Source organism: Carettochelys insculpta, chromosome 2 (assembly GCF_033958435.1).
Source record: "Carettochelys insculpta isolate YL-2023 chromosome 2, ASM3395843v1, whole genome shotgun sequence".
NCBI lineage: Eukaryota > Metazoa > Chordata > Testudines > Carettochelyidae > Carettochelys > Carettochelys insculpta.
In genome coordinates this window covers 253792519-253814625 of record NC_134138.1, presented here as the reverse complement: position 1 = coordinate 253814625, position 22107 = coordinate 253792519, and the positions used below count along the sequence as shown (strand labels likewise).

General features: G+C 40.8%; 1 protein-coding gene across 2 annotated transcripts in view; it reads right to left on the bottom strand.

Annotated features, from left to right (window-relative positions):
* Nucleotides 1-582: 582 nt before the first annotated feature.
* The window catches only part of CCNY (cyclin Y), a 197351-nt gene continuing 175826 nt past the window's right edge, over nucleotides 583-22107 (bottom strand). For both annotated transcript variants that reach the window (XM_074985006.1, XM_074985007.1), the window contains exons 9-10: nucleotides 15256-15418; nucleotides 583-3230 (exon numbers count right to left, since the gene is read on the bottom strand). In XM_074985006.1, coding sequence (XP_074841107.1) covers nucleotides 3114-3230; nucleotides 15256-15418 — 280 coding nt within the window. In that variant the 3' untranslated portion in view covers nucleotides 583-3113. The remainder of the gene's footprint in view (nucleotides 3231-15255; nucleotides 15419-22107) is intronic.

The window sequence follows — 22107 nt, the reverse complement described above, 5'->3', positions numbered from 1 at the left end:
ATTCAGAAACACCTTGGCAGAGTTTTGAAATGACAAACTGATATTGTAGACATTGAAAACAAATCCATTACCTATTTGGGTTGATAGAAATATCAAACTTCTTGGACCAGGGCTGAGCGTCTTTTCACTGCTTGCCATTTTCTACAGCTCTCAGGGGCTGCACAGCCTGGCTGTGCTACTTCCAAATCATGCTTCAAAGACCAATGTCTTGAGTAACCACATGTATGTTTTTAATGCAGCTTTTATCCTTTTTGAACATTTCTTTCTTTATTTCAGATGTTGCAAAGCCTACTCGTTGCATTCACCCCATGAGACTTCACAAAGCTTCTTAAGTAGTTTTGGTGTAATGGTGTTACATTAAAATTTAAAACTGTTTTATCAACCCAAATACGTAATGGATTTGGGTTGATTTTAAAATTTAAAATTGAACATCATGTAATGGTGTTAGATTAAAATTCCTGGACCATGGCTGACCATCCTGGTTTGGCTTCTTTTGATTGTTCTCAGGAAGAAATCTTCCTCCTCTTAGGGTGATATTTACCAGCCAATGATATGTCAAAAAAAAGACACAAACACACATCATAATCTGAAATAATTAATCCCATTTTTAATTACATGGAATTGGCTACCTTGTAAACAAATGATACTCACTCAGATTTGTTAACAACTGTTGTATTGTGGTGTGTGTCTGAGGCAGACTTAGAACAAACCAAAACAGAAAGCAAAGCATTCCACAACCATGAGAGAAAGGTAAGTCCATCCAAATGTAAGTGATTCCAAATGCAAAACCAAAACTAAAGAAAAAATACACAGATTTTGTTTAATTCTTAGTGCAAGAAACAACCAAATTAATTACAGAATCAGTACTAATTAAAGATATGGAAAATTCTCCTATACAGAGGTAGAGTCCAGTGCACAAGGCTAAAACGATATTCAATAGTTTAAACGTGACTGAGCCAGGTTTTACAGAATCCACTTTTTAAAATCAGAATGTATGTACATACATACAATAAATAGACTATACAATCTTTAAAGTAGTTTAATAAACTCCACAAAAATTATAGCAGATGCACTGAAATCTTTACATAGTTCAGAATTCATATCACTGAAAAATATGGATAAAACTAATATTAACTGAAAATTGTTCCACAAAGTCCTGATAAAGCAAACATTTTACATATCTGCAAAACCTAAATTTATACTTGGGAGGGGAAATGCTAGGAAAATGTCCTTTTACCTATATTTTGAATTGAGCTTCAAATGTTCTCAACTTTTATTTTAAAGAGTGGTCTTTCATTCAACGTTCAAGGAAAAGGCACGGACCTGGGTACTCACAGTTCTGATGTATTGACACAGGGATAAAGGATGAGAATTAGATTACTTTTAATGCCCTGAAAGACACTAAGAGAATATATGGGCAAAACTTTGATCTCATCTTATATAGATCTCATTAGAATATTAATAGAAAATTTTTTTGGCATTAGTACTTCAATCCTTTCCAAGCCTCTCCACTTTCAAGGCATCTAATCAGCATCGCACTGGGAGTGAATTATGTATTTATGAGCCCCTACGTCTTAGGGTGTAATAAAACTGATATGAATGCTATCATTCACTGAAGAAGTGCAAAAGGAAGTCAAATACAGAAAGTCTGCTGCCATTTGCTTTAAGGATACTTGCCAAAAAAATTAGGGGACCCAGATTTTTCAACTGTATCTTGTAAAATATGCAAAAAACTTCATAAAAGACGCACATAAGCATTAGAGAGCAAACAAGTGTTTTTACATAGATACGTTATTTGATATAAAAGGTTCTCATGTGGCAAAAGACATGATTAAAGAAGGGAACCAATAACAGAAGAGTACAATAATCAAAGCAGAAAAGGGCCTTCACAGTTTGAATTTTCTTTAAATTTCTCTAAGCACCTACACTGAAAAATGCCAGGGATTTTTTATTTTATATTTTTAAGATTCATTCCATCTGTGACAAATATCTTGGTAAAAGATTAATACGCTGCTCTTCTATGGACCTTTTCACTGGAACATTTTTTTAAGTTTTTGATTTTATACAAACTAACTTTGATTTACAGTAAACATATAAAAATTGAGGCTATTGCTTGCAACAACAGACCTGGAGGTGAAGGAATGAATTAGTTGGGTCATACAAAACTCCCCTGTCATATAATGAATTCTGCTAAACTTCAAATGCTATGAAAATCTGCAAAAAGGAGTACAGGATCTGAGGGAAATTTCAACAATTTGGCCCAAGTCTCAATTAAATCCTTTAACAATCTTTACCTTAAGGAAATATAAATGATTCTAAGAACTCAGGAAGGCACACACCCCTACACAGACTATAAATAAAATACATCATGAAATTACAAATGATCACCTGATCTCTGTATACACTTTTGGTTCAGCATTATGGTCAAGTTACTTTAAGTACAAAAAAAGGCATAAAAACATAGCATATGCATAATGATTATGAAGAATAATGCAAATAAATCAGCTTACAGAGAAAAGTGCAATAAAAAAACACCAATACTATTTATTCAGAGGTTTGCGCTACTCTAGATACAGACTTTGTATTTGCTGCTGTGCAGAAGAGTATGGAAAATAACCCAAAGAAGCAGCAAGGAATGAAAAAAAATGATAGAAGATACTAAGGAGAATAATTTAAGATGGATAATTCAACTCCATTCCTATAGTGCATGGCCAAACTTAGTTGTGTTTTGGTTTCAGGCCACCATTTCTGCTGAAAAGTACAGCCTAATAAAAAAGGGCACAGTCCTTTAATCTCTTTCTCTCTCTCTCCTCCTTTTTTTCATTTTTAATTCCAAGCATTTGATCAGCTGTTTCCTTACCAAAAAAAGAGTAAAGTTGTGAAGAAAAGTGACCAAAAAAAAGAGTTGCTTCCAGTCTCCTTTCCTGTATACTGTACTGATTTCTCCTTCCACTTAATTAATTTGTATGTGCTACACAAGGGGGAGGCACTATAAAGGCAGCTTGACAGATCTAAAAGTAAAAACCCAAAGGTCTCTTCTATCCCTCATCACCCCCCCAAAAAATCTGGATGGATGAAACAGTCCTTCCATCAGAATACCCCAGACTCCATTGTTAGGATATGATGGCAGGGGACCATCTAATCACAGTCAGATTGTCAGCACTAACTGACCGTTTCTTCATAGATTTCCTGAAGTCTTTATACTTGTCTTCACACAAGCGGGAGATGGCCTGAGGAGGGAAAGGAGAAGGAAGTTCAGGCCCTCTGGCAAGGTCAAAGAGGATGCCAGTACACAAATCACACAACCACATAGTGCTATTTTTCACATATAGGCAGAATTACCATCTGTCACTTTATGAAGCAATGCAGGTAAGACATCAAAAATGCGCAGTATGTGCTGGGAAGTTCCACCGTCTACATGTTAGCTTTTAATGGTTAACAGAGAGACACGAGCTTTTTCTTCGCTAGGAAGTATAATCCTAGTTATGCAATTAAAATGAGTTGACACAATGGTTACCTCTTACTGCAGACAAACTGTGCTTATCAAACATTAGCTGTCATGAGGAAACACTACTGGCATGAAGAACCACCTCATGACTAGCTAGCCTAATGTCCTTGTCTACACTGACCAGCCCTGGTCATCTTCACATTCCCAGACTACTACCATTTATCTGAAAAAACTAAAAACACCCCAAACTAAACCCTGGCATAATTTCATAGTGGAGCTGGCCTCCCAGAGAGAAATGTTTTCTTTTTTCACAGTAGTCAAAACATCTTTAGTTTGGAATGTTTGCAGGTGAGTTTAAAACAATCAAAAGCAGAAGCAGTCAACAATTCCTGAATTCTGAGTTTGATTTAAAAACCAAAACATATTCATTTAAAATTTAATAGGAAAAATTCATGTTTTGTAGTTGAAGTTTTTTGTTTATCAAAAACTTTTTAAAATCTACAAAAACTGAATGTCTACGAAATTTTATTGGATTTTCAACCAGCTTTATTCCAAAGTAATATTTATAATGAAAATAATCTTAATACTATGAAATAGGGTGGAGATTAAAAACCAAAGTGTTCTCATCTGTACATAATGAAGAGGGGGAAAAAAAATGAATTAAAATATGGCTGTCTCCAAACATCTTGGGCCTAATTCTTTTTTCCACCTGTACTGGTCTTGCAGGGTCTAAATTCCTTTCATAACCACGAAATTACATCAGTGTGAATTTGTGGGGGAAGAGTTAGGCTTCTTGACTGGATACAACTTCCATCTTCATAATGCCCGAATTTTTTTTTAAAAGAGTTGGGTTTGGTTGTCCTGGTCATTTTATCAAGGAATAGGATTTATTTTGTGTCAGACAATGGCCTTTTCCTAATATGCGAAACACAACTACACTGTCAGGCTTTTATACTAATTTAATAATATTGTACTTGATTAAAGTACAGTATTATGGTTTATAAATGCAATGTGATGCGTACTGGAAACCACAATCCCAACTATCCATATAAAATGATTGGGTCTAAATTAGCTGCTAGCACTCAGGACAGATCTTGGAATCATTGTAGACAGCTCTGAAAACAACTCAATGTGCATATAGTGGAATTGGAAAAGGTTCAGAAAAGAACAACAAAAATTATTAGGGGCATGAAGTGGCTGTCATACGAGGTGAGATTAATTAGACTGGAACTTGGCAGCATAGAAAAGATGACAATGGGGGAATATCATACAGCTCTATGAAATCATGACTATGTGGAGAAAGTACATAAGGAAAAATGTTATTTACTCCTTCACATACTACAAGAACTAGGAGTCACCAAATTAAATTAAGAGGCAGCAGGTTTAAAACACGCAAAAGGAAGTATTTTTTCACACAACACATAGTTCAACTGTGCAACTCCCTGCCAGATGATGTTGTGAAGATCAAGACTATAAACAAGGTTCAAAAAGACCTAGATAAATTCATGGGAGATAGGTCCATTAATGGGTATAGGCCAGGATGGTGCCTCTAACCTCTGTTTATCAGGGCTGAAAATGGATGACAAGGGTTGGATCATCTGATGATTTTCTGTTCAGTTCATCTGCTGTGGGGCACCTGGCATTGGTCATTGTCAAAAGACTGGGCTAGATGGACCTTGGGTCTGACCCACCATAGCCACTCTTATGTTTTTCTGTACTATGATAGCTTCAATATTTATTCAGTGGTTAAGAACAGAAGATGCCTTAGACTCATTTATTAAAATAAATGCTAACCTTGTTTCATAGTACAGGAAATAAAATGACTAAAATAAGAAAAAATATCACAAGAAAGAAATTTTCTTAATGGCAGATCACTGAGGGTTGAAATTTATCAGCCTATTTGGAGAAGCATGGAATGTTTTCATGAAACGTAATGATAATGCATCATTCCTTCATTTCAGGAGACTTGGAGTTGACAGATAATTTATATAATCAGTGCAAGAAAATATAGACAATATTAAAGAATAATTTAATTTAGAAGAGACTTGGTATACGCAAGTAAATTTAACATCCTTTAAAAAGTACAAAAATTGTTCTAGTCTCAACAATGTGCGTCTACACTAGGAACTAACTTTGGAGTTAGGCACTACATCGAGGTAGCCAGCAGAGAGTCTACACACATTTTCCATTACTTAGAAGTTAACTTCGAAGTAGGGAGCCCAACTTCAAAGTCCTTACTCCATTCCCAGGAATGGAGTAGTGCCCTACTTCAAAGTTTAACTGCGAAGTAGCGTGTGTCTAGATGCTCAGCTTCCAAATTGCTTACTTCAAAGTAAGCCATTTCAAGTTATTTTTGTAGTATAGACACAGCCAAGAGACACTCAAAACTCCTTGACAAGTATTAGAGAGGTAGCCGGGTTAGTCTGTTTCTTCGACAACAAGAAGTCCTGTGGCACCTTATAGACTAACAGATATTTTCGAACATAAGCTTTTGTGGGCAAAGATCCGCTTCATTTGATGAAGTGGGTCTTTGCCCATGAAAGTTAATGCTCCAAAATATTTGTTAGTTTATAAGGTGCCACAGGACTTCTTGTTGTTCTTAAAACTCCTTGGCTACGTCTACACGTGCAGCCAACATCGAAATAGCTTATTTCGATGTTGCGACATCGAAATAGTCTATTTCGATGAATAACGTCTACACGTCCTCCAGGGCCGGCAACGTCGATGTTCAACTTCGACGTTGCTCAGCCCAACATCGAAATAGGCGCAGCGAGGGAACGTCTACACGTCAAAGTAGCACACATCGAAATAGGGATGCCAGGCACAGCTGCAGACAGGGTCACAGGGCGGACTCAACAGCAAGCCGCTCCCTTAAAGGGCCCCTCCCAGACACAGTTGCACTAAACAACACAAGATCCACAGAGCTGACAACTGGTTGCAGACCCTGTTCCTGCAGCATAGATCCCCAGCTGCCGCAGAAGCAGCCAGAAGCCCTGGGCTAAGGGCTGCTGCCCACGGTGACCATAGAGCCCCGCAGGGGCTGGAGAGAGAGCATCTCTCAACCCCCCAGCTGATGGCCGCCATGGAGGACCCGGCAATTTCGACGTTGCGGGACGCGGATCGTCTACACGGTCCCTACTTCAACGTTGAACGTCGAAGTAGGGCGCTATTCCTATCTCCTCATGAGGTTAGCAACTTCGACGTCTCGCCGCCTAACGTCGAAGTTAACTTCGAAATAGCGCCCGACGCGTGTAGACGCGACGGGCGCTATTTCGAAGTTGGTGCCGCTACTTCGAAGTAGCGTGCACGTGTAGACGCAGCTCTTGAGACTCATTAGACCAGCTCTGGAGACACATGATTTTATTCAGTTTGTCCTTGGCTGATATTAGAATGAATGCATGTGACACAGCAGAATATGCCTGTGGAGATGCTATGAGATCATACATATTTTTGAAAACTGTACTTCAGCACTGGCTTACAACATTCTTTATCTCCATTCAGGATCAGGATTGTCACTGATGACCAGGGTGCACAATAATCTGCATTAAGTCCTTCATACTCCTCAAACACATGATACATGTTGGGGAAGCAGGGCAAAGCCAAGATTCATTCTGATACCAAGCACCAGGTTCAGATGCAGAAGCCCTGATTCAGGAACACTCTAAACACATTAAGAACAGTGTGTGTTTCTGAATCAGGGCCAGAGACAGCAGTGGCAGACAAGATCTAAAAGCTTCTTTATCTCCTCCAATAAAGTTGGTGGACAGGGCAGTACTCAAAAGAAAGAAGCCAAAGATAGGTAGTCAAAAGGGAGAACGAGGAGATGGGGGCAAAGGGGCAGGAAAATCATGGAGGAGTCAAGGAAAACAGAAGTGCAGTCCACAGCTGATGACACTGCAGGACATTGTACATGAGAGCTATCTACTGCTTTGCTTTGCTTGGAAAAATGAGGTTGTTGGAAGAATATGGTGACACTTGTACTCCTCTGAAACAATTCCATACCTTATGATCTAAGGATGCACCTATCCAGTGATTTCTACACTCCTCATCTCTCTGAAAATTGGATGACAAATCACTGCAAAGAAAATATTTTAAACTACAAAGTAGTAAATGGAGAACCAGAGAGAGGGTGTCAAAGTCACCAGGTACAATGCCAGAAAGAAGGGTACCTTTATGACTAGTCTCACAGGCCACAGAACTTCTCCAAAACAATACCTAAAGCAGATCTTTTTGGGCAAAAAGTAACACTCAATCTAAATTTAATAATTGCTAGTGATGGAGCACTCACCATGAGCCTTGATAAGTTCTTCCAATGGTTAATTACCCTCAGCGTTAAAAATGTGTGACTTATTTCTGGTTAGAATTTGTCTAGCTTCAAATTCTAGCCTTTAGATTGCGTTATACGTCTGTCAGCGAGACTGAAGAGTCCATTATGCAGGTACATTATGTAGTCCTCTGGGGGTGCCTGCATCCCAAACCCCTTAACACCAGTATCCCTGCCCCAGAGCCTGCACTCCAGCTGGAGCCCTCACTCCCTACATCCCAGCATTGTGCCCTAGCCCTAAGCCTCCTACCACATTCCAAACCTCTCAGCTTCACTCCCACCACACACATATTGGTGCACATAAAATTAATTCTGCACAAGCACGGGAACAATTTCAGGCAACATTGCTCATGGCCTTCTCTGATTTAGCAAGAAGCTGATCTATCTTCTTGCACTGTGGGCACCAGAACAACACAAAGTATTCCCGCAGAGGATGTGCCTCAGTGCTAAATACAGAGGTAAAATAACTTGTCTGCTCCTAAATCATATTCCCCTGTTCAGACAAATGAGGATTACATTAGCCCTTTTGATCATGGCACTGGGAACTCCCGTTCAATGGATTATCCACCCAAGGGCCGAAGATCTCTCTCACAGTCACTCTTTCCTAAGACAGCTTACTCCATCTGGTATGTATGGCCTGCCCTCTTTTTCCTAATGTACACATTTAGCCATATTAAAACTCACATTGTTTGGTTGCATCCAACTTAAACAATCCAGGTTGCTTTGCATCAGCGACGAGTCCTTTCATTATTTATGCTCCCCCAAGCTTTGTGGCATGTGCAAACTTTGTCTGTGGTGACTTTATGTGCCCTGACAAGCCATTGATAAAAAAGGAAAATAGCCTAACATCAAGAACCAATCACTGAGAAACGCCGCTAGAAATACTCCTGTTCTCTGAGGATTCCCCATTTACAATTATATTTTGGGGCAATTTTTAATCAATTAAGCACTAGCACCTCTCTCATCCAAATTTGTAATCAAATTTTTAAAAAAGTGACAGGAATTATTTTCCATTAACCTACACGTACGAGTCTGGGGCCATCTTACAGGGCCTTCTTTTGGCTGGATCCCAGCTTGCTCTTGCCTAGGCCTATAATACTCTCATTTGTTGCTTGTCAAGATATTGGCCATTCTAAAAAAGACATGCAAGCGTCAATCTGCAACTATTCTGAAAAAAGTCTGACATTTTCGACACCGTAGGAAGTTTTGCCCCTTATGTAACCGGGTCTGTAGATATCTGAGAACATGATCACAACAAAAAATGAGGTTACTCTCTGCTGGGGCACCTGAACATAACATTTATAAGCAATACTTTACAACCCAAGTCACTTACAGGTCCTTAGTAAGAATGAGGTTCCAATTATGAGACCATTTCCGCATTTTATATCAAATAGATACCACAGCAGCATTTCAAAGTCAAACAGAGGAGAAGGTTTTTGTGGGGCGAAAGACTACTTGGAAAGTAAGTGGACCTGAGATAGAACTCACATCCATTTGCTTACAAAGCAGTCCGTAATTCTTAGCCAGAGCACGAGTTCTCAACCAGGAGCACGTGTACTCCCTGGGGTACACTGATATATTCCTGAGGGTACATCTAAATATCTGCTACTTTGCAACAGGCAACTAGCGCAGCAAATACAAAACTATACTTTCATACAACAATTTGTTTACACGGCTCTGTATACTATACACTGACATGTAAGCACAATATTTCTATTCAAATTGATTTTAGAATTGTGTGGCTAAATCGAGAAAGCAAGCACATTTTCAGTAATGATGTGCTGTGAAATTTGTATGTTTATTTTGTAAGCAGGTAGTTTTTAATTGAGGTGAAACTTTGGCGTATGCAACATAAATAAGACTCCTGAAAAGGGTACAGTAGTCTGGAAAGATTGAGAGCCACAGAGCTAGAGGTCCATCAGTGGCCATTTAACCAAGATGGTTAGGGATGCAGCCGCATGCACAGGGTGTCCCTAAGCCTTTGAATTCCAGATGTGGGGATTGGAGGACAGGGGAAAAATAATTCAACAATTGCTCTGTTCTGTTAATTCCCTCTGAAGAATCCAGCACTGGCCACTGTTGGAACACAGGACAAATTGACCTGATCCCATGTGGCATTCTTATGTATTCCACAGAAAAGTACTGCTCTGAACAGCAACCCAAAGTAACTTGGACTTAGGAAACAACAATTTTCTTTAGAAAAGGCATTTCCTATTTCATCTGCTCTATCCACCGAGCAAAGTTAATTCTGATTTTATGATGGTCTCATGGGGGACCAGTAACCTTTGAAAGAGTTAATGTTTTGTAAAAATGAGATGAGAAAAATTTCCAATAAAGATTCAGAGATGGAAAATTTAATAGTTAAATTTATGTTTTAATTCCACAACCTCCTGGGACGGGGGGGCAGCAACCTTTCTGAAGCGGAGTGCTGAAACTTGACCCTTTGACTTAACGTATGGCCCGAGTACCAGTGATACTTTTTAAAGTCACTAATAGTCTGACTTGCAGCAATGGTGGGGGCTCCAGCCACAGACGTGCTGCAGGGGGGCTCCAACTTGAACCCCACAAAGGGGGCTTAGGGGAGGGAGGCTCAGGCCTAATCCCCATGCTGCAGTGGAGGACTCTGTGCCAGGGCTCCCGCCCCGGCCCTGTGGAGAAGGCTTGCGGGGGGAGAAGGGGGCTCTGGCCCCAGCACCGTGGAGGGGACTCTGAGGGAGAAGGCAGGTCCTGGGCCCCCACCACAGCTGGGGCTGCAAGGGAGGCCTCCAGCACCCGCCCTGTGCTGCAGCAGGGGGTCCATGATATGGCCCTGCTCTCTGGCCCAGCCCCACAGAGAAGGCTTGGGGGTGGGGAGCCTCTGGTCCAGGAGGAAAAGGAGTGGGTGCTCCAGACCTGTGCTCCCACCCCCTCCCATGCTGCATGAAAGAAGGAGAGGTCGGGTCAGCTTGCCTGCCATGTGCCACTCCAAAGCAGCTTGTGTACTGCATGAAACAGGTGCCAGGGGTTGCCAACCCCTGTCCTAGGAACTGCAGTTGTGTTTCTGTTGTTTTAAGAAATTCAGTCCTCTTTGACAAAACATTCATTTTCCATTAACTTTTAATGCCAGGTTTTTGTAATAGGATTATGTATTCGCACAGATGGCTTTAGTGGTGCAAAACAACTAATATGTTTCAGGACTGTAAAAAGAGGTCTGTAACTCTGTCCTATGATTTACAAGATAATGGACTGTCCCTTATTGGACCTGGTTATAACGCATGTGATCCGCTGGGAACATTCTCTCCAGTGTTATAAAAGTACACACTTGGAAAACAGCTCCTTAAACCAAAGTTAATGATTCTGGGCAAGACTGTCATTGGCAGGAAAAACAACAAATAAAGCTGCCAGTGAAATCTGGGGTTGCAAATCACTGTTCAGTGCAGGGAGGAAATATTCCCAATTCTCTAAGGCTCTGCTGCCACACACTTGGGATTAATGAATGCATATCTGGTTGTTTCATTACCAGGAAGACTGACATACTTGAGGGTGTTCGGCTCTCTAATACACTCTCTCTCTCTCAAATCCCTACAACAAAAAAAATCCAAGCTCCCCGAGTAAAACTCCCATAATGCAAAAAACAAAAAAGTAAAAAATCCCACTAAAATAATAAAATAAAATAAAAAAAAATAGTGGTCTGCAAGAACTTATGTTTGAGGTAAATAAATTTAAAAGATAGTGGAGTATATGTTTCTTAGCCAAATGAAGCCAGGAAACACTCTGGACACCAAGAAGCTAGTGACAGACGAGTCACATTAATTAGGGAAAAACAGCATGAAGAATCTCTGCCCATTTTTTTTAAATCAATTTTTACCCATTTTTCTGTCCAAGAAAATTTTCAACACAAATTTATCAATGGTTGAAAGTGACTAGTTGTCAACCTCCACTTCTGCCACAGGAGAGGGTTTAAAAGACATCATTCTTTGTAGGTTATATCCCTTTCTCCTACTCTCTCTGTCAGGTATATCTAGACTGTATATTCTTCAGAGCAGGCAGTGTACTACCCTATGTAAAGTGTCTAGTACAATATGGCCCTGGGTTTGGTTGGTCCCTAAGCATTTCATTAATACAGATAAAACATTTAGATAAAATGCATCCATTTAGTTCTGGGCATGTCACAAAGGATTCTCTTGCTAACTTCTAAAAAAATCCTTAGTGTGGGAATTAAAGGGCCACTCTGGGCCACGTGTTTTGCAGGCTCAACCAAAATAACCAAGTCTGTGTGATTGACTGAACCAAAAATATTTTTTCTAAATAAATGAATCCACAATGATTTGAATGGCATACACAGTGATGAGAAAAAGAAACGTTTTTGGTTGCTGCACGGAAATATAACTAAGGCACAATAGGAAAAGAACTGGAAGGTTTAGGCTAGATTTTTGGAAAAGTTTCCTGGAACTAAAAATCAGTGAGGCTATAAAATAATTTCTCATGAAGTGGTAAAAGGCTAAACACTTGGCACAATTAAAGTTAGACCACAAAATACACGAGAAGATGTGCAGAATTGTTTCTTGTAGCACTGGTAGATAGACGGCCTTGATGATTTAACCTTTGGGTAAAGGTCCCACTTGTATCTCCTTAAACTGCGTTCAGTACAAAGCAGTATACAGTAGACCCTTGGTTTACAAGTGGGTTCTGTTCTCATGAACCCTCAGGTAATCCAAATTTTGTGTAAAGTTGGGGGCAGCTTTTTCCCTGGCAGAACGCAGGTTCTGCAGCCGGGGAAGCAGCAGAAGCAACTGGAGCTCCTTTTGGAAGGTAAGTACTGGGTGGAAGGGCAGTTGGGGAGGGTTAAGCCCAGCAGTGGGTTGGGGCCATGGAAGGGAGGCACGGGGGTTAAGCCTGGGGTGGGTTAGAGCTGCAGGGGGGCGGGGATGGAGGTGAGCCGGAGCCACATGCAGGGGGAGGAGTAGCATTTGAACAGGGGGAGCAGGGGATCGAGCCAGAGCCATGGAGGGTGGGATGGGGGTTGAGCCAGAGCCACGCATGGGGGTGGTGAACCAGACCCCTGCAGCCAGGGGATGGAATTGGAGCCGTGCGTGGGAGGGGTTAACCAGGGCAGAAGGACAGAACTGGAGCAGTGCATGGGGGAAGCCGGGGGAGGGTGTTGAACTAGTGCTGGGGAGCATGGCAGCCGGAGCCATGCATGAGGTAGGGCGACCATATCTCCCCGTCCCCAATATGGAACAGATATGTGGCGGGGAGGGGTGGCTCCTCCCAGCTTTCCCCAGCCCTGAGGAGTTGGTGCACCCAGCTCCAGAGCCCCAGGAAAGTGACGGGTGCACCTGGCCCTGAGCCCAGGCAAAGGGGTGGCAGTTGGAGCTCCTGCCCCCATGCCCAGAGGGCCTAAATATGGGCCAACTTGTCCCTTTTGAAAAATAAGCAGGGACACCTTTTTGGTGTCCCAAATACAGGACTGTCCCGCCCAATATAGGACTGTTGGTCGCCCTAGCATGAGGGGTGGTGAGCCAGAGCCAGAGCTGGGCGCTGGGGTGAGCCAGAGCCATGCGTGGGTGGTGAGCAGGTCTGCAGCGGGGAGGAACTGTAGTCTCTAGTTCAGATTGGTTTGACTAACACCTTCACACAGACTGTGGCCTATTACTATTCTGTACCTTGGGCTAGAAAATCTATTTTAAATTAATCAGTGAAAGAAAAAACTCCTTCTGAGTGTCAAATTGTGGACACAAGACATGGCAAGACATTCTGCTCTTCCTTGGGTGGTTGTTCTTGTGACTAGCTATACTGCTTGGTACTGCGTATCAGCCCAAACAACATGTATTAAGGCCACTTTTTAAAAATCTTATTCTACTCATCTTTTAAAAATGTATTTTTCTCAGTAAGTACAAATTACTTCATCTGCTTTTAGGCAAAGAATGTGAAAAATCCCATAAATGCTAAGACTACGTGTGAGCTGCCTCAGTTATGTGTATATTTATAATGCTTCAACTCCCTTTCTTTTTACAGAGATAATAAGCTATTTTCTTTTTCTTGAGTCTGTGAGACCAGTCACAAACTTATAGTCGAAATGAAAAAAAAAAAACAAAAACAAACTTTACCCAGGTGTTTTATCTGGTGGTAGATACAGACTTGGGTGACATGTTCCACTATATTTTCTTCTATGTGTTTTTGTGCCAAGTTAACAGACATCAATTCAATATATTATAGAGCCATTATCAGAAGCAGATACCTACATTTTAACAAAGCTATCTCTTTACGCATAGGATCACTAGCCTGTTAGTATTTTCATACTGTTCTTTTGAATCACTAGAGAAGATAACTTTGTACAAATTAGCATGGCTTGTTATTTAGGGAACAGTTGTATTCTCAGCTGTAGCTGCCTTGGATGTATTTTACGCATTTTTCAATGGAAAAGGAAAATTTTGCTATATTTTTCATTAATTCCCTCTCTACCATGTTTCAACCACCTTGATTGAGGTTATTTATTTTAATTGCATGGCCTGGACAAATCTATTGATCCTTTTGTGGTTTTGTTTGCCCTTCTGGAAAACAGGTTTAGTAATGTCTGAATACTTCTCAGGAGCACAGAGTCTTAATGGAAAGCTTTCAAATGCTCATCTAAAGAGCATAAGATGCAAAGCAATAGCATTCTTAGAGGGAAGTTAAGGTTTGTCAGCAATCAAAGGCAGATTTCAAATTAGCAGCAACATGTACACTCATTTAATGATGTTAGTTACATTAAAACCCCAAGATCAAAGGTTCAAAAGATACTCCTGCAAAATACTGAGCTGCTGATATCCCTAAGCATCCATGAGAATTTAGGGTTTTCAGCACCTTAAGGATCAGGCCCCATGACACAATGACATATTTTTATAAATCAAATCCTGTAAGATTGATCTTAAGGTCTGAAACACCAATAGCAATTCCTCTCTTGCACTCATAGAATAAGGAGTAACTGCACTGAAATCAATGGAGTAACACTGGTGCAAGAGTAAGCAGAATGAAAAAAAGGTATATGGAATGGGAAGCTCCAAAAAGATTTGTTAGTACTGCAGCTGTGACAAATATTTAGAATGAAAATAGGTCTTACATAACCAAAAGGACCAGCAAAAACTGGTCAAAGATCCACTCAGAGACAAACAAAGGTCAAGCTAAAATATACTGCAAAAGTTGCAGGTATTTTCTGATGGTCAGTTTAGATAACCGCTACATTCTAGAGGTGGGGCCTTAGCGCAGACCTCACTATATTGAAACCAGGTTAGCAGAGTTTAAAAAAAAATTACAAAACAAGCCAAGAGGTGAAGAATACTTAGCCCAAAAACCTGTCCAGAGAGCCATAAAACCCGAGAGCACTTGCAGAACAGCTAATGACAGTAATAAAACTCAGGGTTCATGAGTTTATGGCTTTTCCATCAAGGATCATTTGAATAAAAAAAGTGACCCCAAGATGTCTCCTCAGCTCTGTAATAACACGAAAGGGAAACTACCTTACCTCAAGTTTATATGCTCTTTCCCTGCTGAGAGGCTCCAAAGGAAAGCTCAAGTTATTCGCTTCTGCCAGGGAACGCAAATCAAAATAATACTTGGCATAAACACTGGAGGGAACATTAATGTTGAACTGCAGCAGCTCAAGAAACTGGCGCTCCAGTTCATTCCTGTTAATGAGAAAATAAATGTGAAAATGTGTTTTAGGCAGTGTGTGTGTACAATCGCCTGCCACCACTGGAATATAACTTACATCAAACTACAACAGACCGAATGATGCAACTTCTTACCCATAAGAGAAAACAACCCTAGCTTCAGTTTGTCACAGACAGCTCTCACAAGTGCTGAAACATCCCCGAAGCCATGGGGGCGGGGATTTTTTTTTTTGAAAATTTACTCGTTTTAACTTCCGCTATCAGCTGTAAATTATTCAGGAAAAATATTAGTTTCCCATCATTCCTTGTCTTTTTTATGGCTACTTCTGATAAGACAAAATGAGGTTACTTCCCCCACTCATACATGCAAGCAAAATTCACACTAGACAACAAAAATAAAACAAAACATTTGTTTACCAATGAAACTGCTAGTAAGAGAGACTATATTGATATTCCCACATGGAGCACTTTGTAATGTATGTGCTAAGGTTGCCTGACTGCATATCTTACACCAAAGAGAATGGAGATGAGTGGATTTCCCACCTGTGTTCCACAGAGCCCTAGTGGTTTAAGGGGTCTACATTATATTGTCATTATCAGAGAACACTGGGTTTCAACATGGGACAAAGTTTATGAGGAAGACTTCCAAATAGGTCCTCACCTTCCTTTGAAAATATTTAGTGTTCTATAAATGGAAAAAAAAAAAAGTGAAAATCACTGCAGTAAATCACTGAAGTTATAGTTTTCATAAATATTGCACGATTTTCTCTATATTGTTTGAGATGTAGTTGTGCACAGTAAACAAGGTAGGTTACCATAATGCAAATGGCAGCTACAAACTATGTTTTATAATGCCTAAAAAAAATGAATGAGGGATCAATGTTGTAGGTGATTACTCTAAAGCCAGCATTCAATTGTATGGGAAAATTGCAGAATTAAAAAATGTGTGTATACACACAGACTGCAGGTTGATTGCACAGGACCAGTGCGCTAAAAATGGGCAGTAGGTGATGGAAAGGAAATAGCTGAGGTTGAGAAAGGAAAATGCCAAGTGGAGCACTGATTGACAACCAACTTTTTTGCTTCTTCCGATAGACTGAGGCCATCACCCTACAGCTTTCAGAGCACATCCCCGCTCCCTATTAAATTCCCACATTCATCTTTTCAACTTTGATATGTATCAATATTGAGAAGAATGGGGCACTCTAATCAAGGATTAAAATCATTTTTTTTACAGGTACTGTCCTATCACAATCTGTCCCCCCATCCACGTTCCTGAGCTGTGTTGGCAATACAACACATTTCTTACAGGTATTAAGTGTGGGGTGGAATGCAGGGGGCTCAGGACAGATGGTTAGAATGGGTAGATTGGTGAAGTGTTAGGGCAGGGGACTAGGGACAAGGATGCTGGAATCACAGGGTGCGGGGGTATGAGGAGGGTTCTGGGCAGGGAAGGATATGGGGGTACAGGATTCAGGACAGAGGCTCTGGACAGGGGTCTGGGTGAGTGCAGGGGGGGACAAGGGCAACATTGTGGAGGTGGGGGTGAGGGACTGGTATACGTGGCTGCAGTGCCTGGGTGTTGCTTTGTTTGCTGTGGCTAGGGAGTGAGGGGAAGTGCAGACTCTGTGGCATTCCTCTCCCTCCCAATAGCACAGGGGAGGGGCAGAAGAAGAAGAATGCACCACTTTCACCTCACTCCCTGGTCACAAACAGGAAACAACAGGTATGAGTGTCTGCAGACACCTGCCCACCAAAATGGAGGCAGGTGTGGGGGGGAGGAATTTGAGGCTGGGGCAGTCCCAAATGGGGCACCCCCAGCCAGCCCCTTTAACTTACCTGGCTGTCTGCTGCTGAGCATGACAGGCCGCAAGAAGTCAGGGGCTGAGCTGGGAGAATCCCACCTCTTCCCCTGCAGCTGATCGCCCAAGCTCGCTGGCTTCTTGTCAGAGCACCGCACTGTGGCACACCAGCTTTCTTTCACCTCTGGCTCTAACAGCTCTTTAGTAGCACTAACGTAGTCCAAGTTTTACAGAAAATTCACATTGGCATAAAACAAGTTCAGAAGAGTTTGCCATCAAAGTGGAAGATCTCACTTTGTCCAAGCTATTCCTTGGGGAATACGATTGAATGTGAAGTTTGCTGAGGGAGAGAGAATGTTTATGTACTGGGTAATATATTCATGTTTTGAGAAACCAGTATGCATTCTCAGACTCCTTTTTGGCTATCTCTTGGCTCCCAGATTTCCAGGTAACATCAATAGATCATTTACAACTGACTAGCAAAAATACAGACACCTATCACAAGAAACATTCCTCGTCTGACCTAATATAATTAACCAATTACACAATACTTTATTGCAATGTACTATACTTACGGGTGACAAGTATCAGAAGGGTAGCCATGTTAGTCCATATTTGCAAAAGATAACGAGAAGTCCTGTGGCTCTCTATAGACTGACAGATTTTTTGGAGCATAAACTTTCTTGGGCAAAGACCCACTTCATCAGATGCACGTAGATACTGAAACATCCTCAAGCCACAGTATTTTTTTTTAAAGATTATTTACTCATACCAGCTTCCACGATTAGTTTTAAATTATTCAGGAAAAAAAAATTAGTCTCCCATCTGATGAAGAGGTCTTTGCACACAGCAGCTTATGCTCCAAAAAATCTGTTAGGTTACATCTACACTAAAGACTTCTGCAGACAAAACTCGTGGAGCATCTACACAAAATGTATTTTGTAGACAGAAACTGTCAACCTAAAAGCTGTGGAGATGCTGGGGGGAGGGCCTTTGGTTGACAGAGGGGATCAAAAGATCCATCTGCTTTTCTGTGTAAACAGGATCTGTTGACAGATGTTTTGTCTGAACATCTCTTCCGAGAGTAACTTCAGTAGACAGATACTTCTAATGTAGGCGTAGCCTTAGTCTTTGGGTGCCACAGAACTTCTCACTGTTCATGCTTATGGCTACCCATCAAGTTCACAGGATGCTAGCTCAAAACACAACTATATTTTTGAGAGTAATGTGGGTTGGTGCATTTCAAAACCTACAATTAATTTTCTACATCACCTGCCTGTTTGCCCCCAGTTGCCAGCCAAAGTGTTGCTAGTAACCCATAAAGGTCCAAATGGTCCAGATTCTAGTAGTCTGAAAGAGACCTTCACTTTGTACCTTATCGCTGTAGTTAAGGTTTTGACTAACAGTTGTGTTCTGGAGTCATTTTGCATTAAATTCAATTTTTAAAGCCCTTGACTGCCTATACGTTAGGGTGCGTAGAAAACTAATACTTGAAAAGCCTTTGGAAAAATTATCTATATAAATAACCATGTTGGTTAGGCATTCTCTGAATTCTGTGATTATGTGTTTGGTTTCTCCCTGAACTAAGAGCTCAAAGCCTGCAAAGTCAGCTCACTCTGGATCATCTTATGAGGAGCCAGCAAGCTTCCAGCTTTCAAGATCCATTCATGAGAGCTACAAGAAGTCGGTCAGAATAGATACAAGATGTTCCGTAGGATTCGGTTACACATAAGATCCAGGGCATGAGGACAGGGATGACTGGGGAGCTCAATCTTGGTCAGCCAATAATCTTCATAGGAGCTTAGTTTCATTTAGTCTTCAGAAGACAGGATTTTGGAATACTCAAGAATTTTGATAACATATTTAGATAAATCTAGTCTGACTAACAGCACCAGCATTCATTCTGCCCACCTTTTTGTTCTCATGACTCGAGAATATTGCCTCCTTTCAAATGTATCTTCAAATTCTTCCTCTTCAAATGCACCTTTGACAGATTCAAAACGATGCTAAAACTGACACAATCAATCACCTTAGGTCTGATCAATCTCAGGTAAATTGTCTGAAATATCATGCGACCATCTTCATTATAGCATATCAAAACTCTGAGCTGCCCACATCTAGGCAGGAAAAACAGCAACTTCAAAACCAATTTTTAAAAAAGTGAGATGTGCTCCTCAGGAACTATGCTGCAGAGGGAGTGAAAGCAACTCTCAGAACCCAAAAGTCTGGAGCACAAAAACAAGACCACGCAGGGCAGAGTAGATGATCAAAATCCATTATGAAAGCACTGAAAACAGACAAGACAACCATGCAAAACTATACAACATGGAAAAATCTGCAGAGGCAGAGGAAGGATCATGTGACCTTATACTAGTAGGTCTTTCCTAGCTGTACTTTGAATTACTTTTTCTAATCGTGGCCTGTGATTTTGTTGGACTAGAAGTGGCCACAACATTCTACTGAGTACTTTTAATTATTACAATGACTTTTGAATTTAAAACCCACAACAGCATTACCCTTGTGTAATATGGGTATGTTCTTCCCCCTACTTTGTGGGTGAACATATGATTTAACACAACTGTCGGGGGGGGGGGGGGGTTGGCCCATGACAATAAGACCTCATTATGAACAGATTAATAATAATTGATATTAAAACTACTGTGACAAAGTCTGTCCTATTCCTGGGCCTCTGGCCTCTACTCAGTCCATTTGGCCCACTCAAGGGCCCAGTTGCCCTCGCTGGGGCAGGAGATGGTCTGAAAGGAACCCAGCCCCCGCCCACCTGTGCCAGGTTGGCCCAAGGACCCTATGCAGCTGTTAGTGGGGAGGGTTGACTCCCTTGGGGCAGCAGTTGTTCTCCCTGGGCCACTTCCCCAGACAATCCCCCCCACCGTGGTACCTTCTTCAGGCTGCAGCTGTAACGAGTCCCTCTCTCAACCTGATGCAGCTCCTCACGCTCCTTCTGCAGTTCCTGGTGTTCCTGTTCTGCTCCTTTCCAACCTGCTCTCTCCCACTGCTTCTGGTCTCCTTTCCTCTCTCCACTCGCCTCTCACACACTCTCCCTGCCTTTCCCACTATGAGGGATTTTTAAAGGCCTCTTACTAGTCCAGTCATTGGGTCCAGCTGGCCTCAGTTAGGCTGAGCCATCTCCCACCCAGCTGCCTGTGATTGTCCTGCAGGCCCTTCTGTTTGTTTGGGCTCCCTCTGAAGGGCCCTCCACCCTGGCCCTGCCACACTACATAATAGTGCAGCAATAACAGGTCACATTCTATGAAGCTGTTCCCAGGCAGGACATCCCCAACGTGCTTAATATTAAGCACTCATCTGAATCCTAGCATTCATCCTTTCTTTTATAGATAATTTTGAGATCATCCATAAGCCTAAGAAAGCGTAAATTAACTGGAAACTCTACTGGAGATGCTCAAGGAATAATGCTTGAACTTTTACTTGTTTGAAGCTGTAAACAGATTTTTTTCTTTAAATGTGTCTCTGTATAAATATTTATTCTCCTTTCCCCTTCTCCAGCCTCCAGTTTAGCCACACCAACTATCCAAACTTTCGTTAATGGTTGTGCATTTACATGATTTTAAGCAGAGACCAGATGGCAATACTTTGCATTACACACTCACATCTCATGCTAAAATAATTCTCATACATAAAATTCAAATATGTAGAATCTACAATAAATGTGTCAAACAGTTATTTAATTAGGATTTTATTTCTGCTCGTCAAAGTTGGTTAGTTTTAATTAGAAAAATTCCCACTGAGTTTCAAGTTTTTAGTAAGGTTATAAATACTGCAATAAAACTATCAATGGTAGAAAATTTCTTTCAAGGTAAATGTCTCCTTTTAAGAGAGTTTTTTTTGGAGTCTATTAACCATGATATCAGTATTATTCCAGAAAAGTATATAATTGCCATAAAACATTACAGTAAAATACCCATACTTTATGAGTTACATAATTATTCAGAATATGCAAGGAAGCAAAATTCACTTATTAGATTTTTGTCTCAACAGTCATCCTAAATCACTTCTTCCTTTTAAATTCCTCTTTTCCAATTATAATAGCTAGAGATCAAAAATGATTTCAAAATGTATGCAAACTGAAAATTATGTAAAACCTAGGGTCGTCAAGTGATTAAAAATAATCACGCTTAATTGTACTGTAAAGTAATAACAAAATACCATTCATTTAACTGTTTTGGATGTTTACCTTTTCAAACATTTTTACTTCAATGACAGACTACAAAGTACACAGTACTCACTTTATATTTTTGATCAAAAATTTGCATTAAAAATAGCATTTTTGAATTCTGCCATTACAAGTACTGTAATGCAATGTCTGTCATGAAAGCTGAACTTACAAATGCAGAATTATGTACAAAAATAACTGCATAAAAAACCCAACATAAAACATCAGAGCCTCCAGGTCCACTTGGTCCTACTTCTTATCCACACAAACGAACATGTTGTTTACATTTGCAGGAAATAATGTGGCCAACTTCTTGTTTACAATGTCATCTGAAAGTGAAACCAAATATTTGCAGAGCATTGCAAAATATTTAAATACTAGATACACTAAAGATTCTTCCATCCCATCACACATCTGCCACCATTCCAGAAAGTGTGTGTACATGTTGCTAACAGGTTCTGCTCAATAATGACCCAAAGTAGTGTTGATCAACACATGCTCATTTGCATCACCTGAGTCAGAAGCCCCCAAAGAAGGCTGATGTTCTTTTTTTGGTGGTTCAGGTTCTGTAGTTTATGCATCGCAGTGTTGCTCTTAAGACTACCAAAAGCATATTCCACACCTTGTCCCTCAGATTTTGGGGAGTACTTCAGATTCTTAAACCCAGAATCAAGTGCTATCATTATCATTAGAAACCTCACATTGCTACT